Source organism: Physella acuta, unplaced genomic scaffold (genome assembly GCF_028476545.2).
Source record: "Physella acuta isolate Inbredline_101_S28 unplaced genomic scaffold, ASM2847654v3 ptg000058l, whole genome shotgun sequence".
Taxonomy (NCBI): domain Eukaryota; kingdom Metazoa; phylum Mollusca; class Gastropoda; family Physidae; genus Physella; species Physella acuta.
This window is the reverse complement of record NW_026731578.1, coordinates 351,515-360,101: the sequence shown is the minus strand read 5'-3', so window position 1 is coordinate 360,101 and position 8,587 is coordinate 351,515. Positions and strand designations below refer to the sequence as shown.

Here is an 8,587-nt window from a genome sequence, read left to right as displayed (position 1 = left end):
ACATCTGCATCATTCAATGACGTGTACATCTACATCATCCATTGTGTACATCTGAAGTTGTGTGACTACCAAGGAGCAATACCAATAGTAAATAAACATCCGACAACATCCGACATACAGACAATATAAACATCCGACATACAAACATCCGACATACAGACAATATAAACATCCGACATACAGACAAACATCCGATATACAGACAATATAAACATCCAACATACAGACAATATAAACATCCGACATACAGACAATATAAACATCCGACATACAGACAAACATACGACATACAGACAATATAAACATCCGACATACAGACAATATAAACATCCGACATTCAGACAAACATACGACATACAGACAATATAAACATCCGACATACAGACAATATAAACATCTAACATACAGACAATATAAACATCCGACATACAGACAAACATACGATATACAGACAATATAAACATACGACATACAGACAAACATCCGACATACAGACAATATAAACATCCGATGTTTTATGCATGTTCTGACCTTGACCTCCCCTCCCTCCCATAAGATGTCTGGGCGCCCTCTAGCGGGCGTCTATTGGACAATATTAGCTTCGATCCTTCCACGTGACTGACCATACCCTGGGAGCGAGCCACTCATGCATATACGGGTATCACGTGGGACATCACACCGCGAGCGACAGAACAAAACATCCCTCTATTAAAATGTTCACCACCTAAAGCCTATCTATATCTGGAGATCACCTAAAGCCTATCTATATCTGGAGATCACCTAAAGCCTATCTATATCTGGAGATGCACTCTCTGCGCCAGTCAAACAGTGGATGGGTATAAAGTCATGCATCATTGTCATGACGGCGTCTCCCACACATCTATTAGATGATTGTAGCTGGTCTCTGGTTGAAGATGGTCTCTGATTGAAGATGGTCTTCATTTCTGTGGAGCTTTTTTAAATACACAAAAAAATTAGAACATCACTCAATGTTTTTCACAGGAATTGTTAGATAATTCAATAATTCAACAGAATAACGTTTTTAAAATGTTCGATTGACCGACAAAATGCTGCAAGCACATGTGTATTAACACAACACATTTAGCAGCTTGTGCTAGCAACAGCACCGTGTTCCACCATATCTACACGGAACATGTTTCTACGAGCCTATAAGTTCTACACGGAACATTTTTCTACCAACATTTACACCGATTCTTTCGATACCAATCTGTAGGAGACTGGTTTGATTGAAGAATACATCAATAGATTAACCCTCCGACCCGACTAAAGTTGCTAGTACCTAAGCCTTTCTGGTCCCGAATAACAAGTTGTCTTATTTCTCATGAATATACATTTTGTATGTCCGTAGGTATGTACGTATGTATACCAGTACCAATACAAGACAGTGGATATGTAAGCCATTACCTATGTAAGCCATTACCTATGTCTGCCAGTAGCTATGTAAATCACATGAATTTTCCCAGGAATATATACAACAACCGCTAAATGTACTTTTATGGTCGTTCACTGTGATGGTCTCATAAAAATTACAGTCAATACAGGCTATTTGATATGGTCAATAGATACAGGCTATTATATATGGTCACTACCGGCTATTTGATATGGTCAATACAAGCTATTATATATGGTCACTATCGGCTATTTTGCCTGTGTCTACCTTGTTTAAATCTTCAACTACCCTGATCCTAACCACAAAGTAGCTCCCATTGACAATGTTATAAATTTCATACAAACTAAGTATGTAGACACATATCATGCACATATCATACAACAAAATTCGTGACGTCATACGGCTGTGTTTACCCGTTGCTATGTGAAATAATTGAGGATTTAATTAAGACAAGCACGGGCCATTTATCAGCGGCACGTGGGGCGTCCAGCGACACGATTATTAATTAATTAGCGACACACGAGAACATGGCTGTCAAAATGTATAACATTTGTAGCTCTTAATTAGATTGCCCGTCTACAGGCGGGGTAGCGCCAAACTCAAGATACAGATGGTGGCAAGGTGTCGTGGTGTCTTGGTGGTGGGATGGCGTCGTTGTGGTGGGATGGTGTCGTGATATCTTGGTGGTGGGATGGTGTCGTTGTGGTGGGATGGTGTCGTGATATCTTGGTGGTGGGATGGTGTCGTTGTGGTGGGATGGTGTCGTGATATCTTGGTGGTGGGATGGTGTCGTGATATCTTGCTGGTGGGATGGTGTCGTGATGGTGGGATGGTGTCGTGATATCTTGGTGGTGGGATGGTGTCGTGATATCTTGGTGGTGGGATGGTGTCGTGATGGTGGGATGGTGTCGTGATATCTTGGTGGTGGGATGGCGTCGTTGTGGTGGGATGGTGTCGTGATATCTTGGTGGTGGGATGGTGTCGTGATATCTTGGTGGTGGGATGGTGTCGTGGTGGTGGAATGATGTCGTTGTGGTGGTGGGATGATGTCTTTGTGGTGGTGGGATGGTGTCGTGGTGGTGGGATGGTGTCTTTGTGGTGGTGGGATGGTGTCTTGGTGTCTTGGTAGTGGTGGGATGATGTCTTGGTGGTGGGATGGTGTCTTGGTGTCTTGGTGGTGGTGGGATGATGTCTTTGTGGTGGTGGGATGGTGTCTTGGTGTCTTGGTAGTGGTGGGATGATGTCTTGGTGATGGGATGGTGTCTGACGGTGGGATGTTGTCGTGGTGTTAAGAAAAAAACCTAATCTAGTTACGATGGCCAAGCATCATATGTTTATGATCCTATTGATCAAAGATGAATGATTAAATTATGTGGGCAGCGGGAAATACAATTGATGGAGAGAGAAACGATCAGCCCCGCCTTACATAGGATCCATTACATCTGAAGAGATTTTTTAGGCCAGTCTGCTGTGTTCTGGGTGTCTGAATGTTTGTTTTTATATTTCTGTGCAGTTTCTAAACAATACGTCACTTAAAGTGTGTGAAGTCATAGGCTTTAGTGGTGTAGTTTATCAGTAAAACATCTTTAAATGGCATAATTATATAATTTATTTTGCAGGATTTACTAGTATCATCAGCTTGTCTTATCAGATTGTATCATGTACTTGTATCATGCTAGTATCATCATACTTGTATAATGTATTTGTATAATGTACTTGTATCATATACTTGTATTATGTACTTGTATTATCAGCTTGTATTATGTTACTTGTATCATGTTACTTGTATCATGTTACTTGTATCAAGTTACTTGTATCATGTTACTTGTATCATGTTACTTGTATCATGTACTTGTATCATGTTACTTGTATCATCAGCTTGTATCATCAGCTTGTATCATGTTACTTGTATCATGTTACTTGTATCATATACTTGTATCATATACTTGTATCATGTTACTTGTATCATGTTACTTGTATCATGTTACTTGTATCAAGTTACTTGTATCATGTTACTTGTATCATGTTACTTGTATCATGTACTTGTATCATGTTACTTGTATCATCAGCTTGTATCATCAGCTTGTATCATGTTACTTGTATCATGTTACTTGTATCATATACTTGTATCATATACTTGTATCATGTTACTTGTATCATGTTACTTGTATCATCAGCTTGTATCATGTACTTGTATCATGTACTGGTATCATGTTACTTGTATCATGTATTTGTATCATGTACTTGTATCGTGTACTTGTATCGTGTACTTGTATCATGTTACTTGTATCATGTATTTGTATCATGTACTTGTATAATCAGCTTGTACCATGTTGCTTGTATCATGTTACTTGTATCATGTTACATGTATCATGTTACTTGTATCATGTACTTGTATCAATACCTTGTATCATGCCCCTCACCATCGTGTACTTTCTCCCCCAGCTATGGACGACGACCGAGGACTTGTATCATACACTTGTATCATGTTACTTGTATCAATACCTTGTATCATGCCCCTCACCATCATGTATTTTCTCCCCCCAGCTATGGACGACGACCGAGGACTACAGAACAACGTCATGAGCAAGGTCATTGACCAGATGAATCTGAGCCTGAGCTACATCGAGTCCCAGAGGGACCAGATCCTCCCCCTGGAGGCCAACGTTGTCGTGCTGGTTGCATACGGCATCCTCTGCGTCATCGCCGCCTTCGGGAACGCCCTGGTGTGTTACGTCATCTCCAAGAACAAACGTCTGCATACGGCGACCAACTTCTTCATCGCCAACCTAGCGGTCAGTGATCTCCTCGTGACCTTCATCAACGTGCCTTTCAACATCGCCCGCAACATGATGAACGACTGGCCGTTTGGTGAGGTGCCGTGCCACCTGGTCAACTACTCACTGGTGCTCACCAGCTACGTCTCGACCTACACCTTGACCTCCATCGCCCTTGACCGACACCGGGTCGTGTTGAAGCCTCTGTCTCGCCGCATGACCCGGAAGTTCGCCATCAGCATCCTGGTCCTGATCTGGGTGGTGGCCATTGTCCTCGCCATGCCGTACGGCCTGTACATGCGCGTCTGGAAACTCAAGTTCCTCATCACGAAAGAATTCCGCCGCTGTCGGTTCGTGGATCCCAAACCGTGGGCTGGTTTCGAGAAGTTTCTGACCGTGACAACCTTTATCCTGCAGTACTGCATCCCCTTCTCCCTGATCGCGGTGGCGTATGGTCGGATCGTGCAAAGTCTCTGGGCTCGAACCCACGTCGGCGCTGTCACAGCCAATCAGCAGCTGTCTCAAGCACGCGCTAAACGGAAGAGCATCAAACTTCTCATCGCCGTGGTCATCGTGTTCGCCATTTGCTGGCTACCCCTGAACATGTACCACCTGTTGACCGACTTCCACCCGCGGCCAGAGACCTTCCAGTACAACTCGCTCGTCTTCTTCGCCTGCCATTGGATAGCCATCAGTAGCACGTGCTACAACCCGTTCGTCTACTGCTGGCTCAACGAGCACTTCCGGGAGGAAGTGAAAACGAGGTTCAGTTATATTTTTATGCCGTGTATGCGCCACAAGAGCAACAACGTGGACACGATTTACCTGAACGGCGACACGAAGACGACACGGAAAGGTCACGCCAGCAGTGCCACGCCCTCCAGCTGCGTGACCCACAGCATCCGGCGTGACCCGACGACGACAGGCACCGACTTCCTGCGCGACCAGATCAACCACAACATCCTGCTCGACCACCTCAAGGACGCCAACAAGATCAACATCGTCGAGCTGGCCGACTACGACGACGACATCATCACGGACTACACAGAGGAGGCCGCCCAGGGGCTGATACTCACCGTCGACTCCAACGGCTGCAGCAGCGCCACCTACCGCAACGGTAACAAACACGCCTAGTCACGTGACATGAGACTTTGTAACGAGAGCTTTCATTGGTCAACCGCGACCGGCGTCTAAAATGACGTAACCCAACACACAAACAGCGGATCTTTGTATCAACTTAACGAGACAGAACTCCTCGACGACTAGCTGAATTACGTGAGTTGCTATTTAAAGTTTACGCAGCTTTCAGCCAATCAACATATCTACCGTTATCCATAGGAAGTGACGCAAGTCTGCTAAGTCTGAACACTACTATGTTTGTCGGTTTGTCTAGCCGTGTTTCCATTTGTTGGATTGTGAATCCGCCTGGTCAGATTTTTGTACATGTTTCTAACAACATGACGAAAAGATATTTTTGAAAAAAAAAACCTACCCAAAACAGGAATTGCTTTGGAATTAGCTTGCCCAAAAACAAGGATTTGTGGGATTTGACTTGTCTAAATAGGGATTACAATGGAAGAAACATGATCTATCCTTAATGGTGTGACATCCAACACCAAATGCTAAACACATTTCTCTGTGTTGATGTCTACACATGTGCTGCCTGATAGGACGGCCCCAGATTCCAGAGTTGAGTTGAATTCGTGCTCTGAAAATTGTACTCTTGTCAAATTTGTCATGGAAAAATGTCCTTCGGATAAGTATATTATATCCTGGAAATTTTTCTCCCGGATAAATATATCATGGAAAATGTCCCCCCCCCCCCCCGGATAAATATAACATGGGAATTGTATAGTGGGCAGATGTGCCCAGACAAATGTGCATTAGACAATTGTATTTAGGAACAATGTATTGCACAGATATCTCTGGGATATTACTGGGGATATTGCCGGGATATGGCTTGGATATTTATGGAATATTGCTGGAATATTGTTGAGATATCGCTTGGGTATTTCCCCAACTTTTGAGCTGCAAGTCACGCGCCAATCTAACGTCGATGAGAAACAATATCCCAAAGACCTGGGCCAGGAGCCAACTCTCTGACGTCATCAACATGTTCTCGTGCGGTTCTACCATAGGGACGAGTTGCCTCGGCTTTTGGCTGAAAGATTCCTGTCCTTGTGTCACGTGTGGAGCATCTCCTCAGCTGTTGGCTGGTGCCGCACACGTGACTCACTCGTTGGTTCCAGCAACATCTCGTCTCACGTTCTCGTCACGTGGTATTGGCTGGGACTGGGGAACACAGGGGAACCTGACAAGGAACTGAAGGGAACCATCCAGGTACTGAAGGGAACCATCCAGGAACTGCCAAGGAACAGGACGAATGTGAACCTTACAATGAACGCCTGATTAGATTGGAGATAAATTTCATCTGCTGGAAAATCTAAAACATTTTTTCTGACATCATGATTCTATTTTTGCTAAATCCATTTATTTATACATACATGTCTTTACGTTATCCTTGATTAATGTGTAATGTCGTTGGTTCACGGCTTCATGAGTTACGTCATGCTGTGCAGCTACGTGGCTGCTTGACCAGTGGTCATTGCCACTCCTGATGTACACGTCTGCTAATGCCATGGGATGTTCTAGTCAATGCCAGAACTCAGTTCTTTTTATTTATTATTTCTTGCTGTTTCTGTGAGAAATCATTATAGAGTCACCACCCCCTGTTTTCTGGTCTCGCCTAGAGTCGCTGGTCCCCATAGTACTGGCCTCTGCTAGAGTCACCACTCCCATAATATTCCCCTCTCGCATGAAGTCACCAATTCCCTCTCGCCTAGAGTCACCACTCCCCTAATGCTCCCCTGTCGCCTAGATGCATCACTCCCCTAATATTCCCCTCTCTGCTAGAGTCACCACCTCGCCTAGAGTCACCACTCCCCTAATATTCCCCTCTCTGCTAGAGTCACCACTCCCCTAATATTCCCCTCTCTGCTAGAGTCACCACTCCCCTAATATTCCCCTCTCGCCTAGAGTCACCACTCCCCTAATATTCCCCTCTCTGCTAGTCACCACTCCCCTAATATTCCCCTCTCGCCTAGAGTCACCACTCCCCTAATATTCCCCTCTCTGCTAGAGTCACCACTCCCCTAATATTCCCCTCTCGCCTAAAGTCACCACTCCCCTAATATTCCCTTCTCGGCTAGAGTCACCACTCCCCTAATATTCCCCTCTCGGCTAGAGTCTCCACTCCCCTAATATTCCCCTCTCTGCTAGTCACCACTCCCCTAATATTCCCCTCTCTGCTAGTCACCACTCCCCTAATATTCCCCTCTGTGCTAGTCACCACTCCCCTAATATTCCCCTCTCTGCTAGTCACCACTCCCCTAATATTCCCCTCTCTGCTAGTCACCACTCCCCTAATATTCCCCTCTCTGCTAGTCACCACTCCCTTAATATTCCCCTCTGTGCTAGTCACCACTCCCCTAATATTCCCCTCTCTGCTAGTCACCACTCCCCTAATATTCCCCTCTCGTCTAGTCACCACTCCCCTAATATTCCCTTCTCGCCTAGAGTCACGTTCTAAGAAAAATAAATTCCCTCGCGTTTCGTCTGTCCAATTTTTGCATCACTCAAAAACCATTTGAACAGGCTGTCAATCGGAGAAAAATGTTTTAACTGCTCATCAATTTTAATTTCCGTTAATCTTAAGTATTCCCGTCTTTTTTAAAATAATTGTATAAATTAGAAGGAAAAACACAAAAACAATCCCGTTTTAAAACCTAGAATTGTCTATTTTTATGTACATTATTGATTTTGAGCTGAACTAACATTGGAGTGCCATATTGCGTCCATATGTCATTTTATATTGTCTGGTAAATAATGAAAACTGAATTATTTATTGCTGGCTCGTGCATATTGGTATTTTTGACATTTCTGTATGTTGAAAATGTTTGTAAATATATGTTTAACAATTCTTTATGTATGTATGTATGTATAAAAATATCTGTATGTTTATAAATATAATCATAACAATGCTTATGTATATGTAGTCAAAATGTATGTATGTCCAGATATGTACATATGTACAAGTAAACGTAGAATCTACATATTTTATCTATTTATAAATATGATTACAATATTAGTTGATAGGTAGTGTACAGATAGCCTGGGTTTAAAAAATGTGACTGTATCTAGGGACGCTATTGGTGTAGATCTATAGGGTCAACTTTTCTGGTGTGGTGGCCAGTGGTGTGTATGCTTACAGCATACAGCACACACATACAGCATACTGCACACACATGCAGCATACATGCGGCATTGCATTTCCTAGCAGTGACGTCAGAGCTGCCCATCATGGCCGCCTTGCGAGTCTTCCGGTTGAGGGTGAGCGGCC

The 8,587-nt window shown here is 43.7% G+C and overlaps 1 protein-coding gene across 1 annotated transcript; it reads left to right on the top strand.

Moving 5' to 3' along the window:
* The first annotated feature begins 3,960 nt into the window (after nucleotides 1-3,960).
* LOC131947721 (G-protein coupled receptor 83-like) lies at nucleotides 3,961-5,322 on the top strand. The gene has a single exon (XM_059309011.1). The coding sequence runs from the start codon at nucleotides 3,961-3,963 to the stop codon at nucleotides 5,320-5,322; it is 1,362 nt and encodes a 453-aa protein (XP_059164994.1).
* The last annotated feature ends 3,265 nt before the right edge of the window (nucleotides 5,323-8,587 follow it).

Bases quoted from the DNA above. Each gene is read 5' to 3' on its own strand.
- LOC131947721 (XM_059309011.1), top strand. From the start codon at position 3,961: ATGGACGACGACCGAGGACTACAGAACAACGTCATGAGCAAGGTCATT.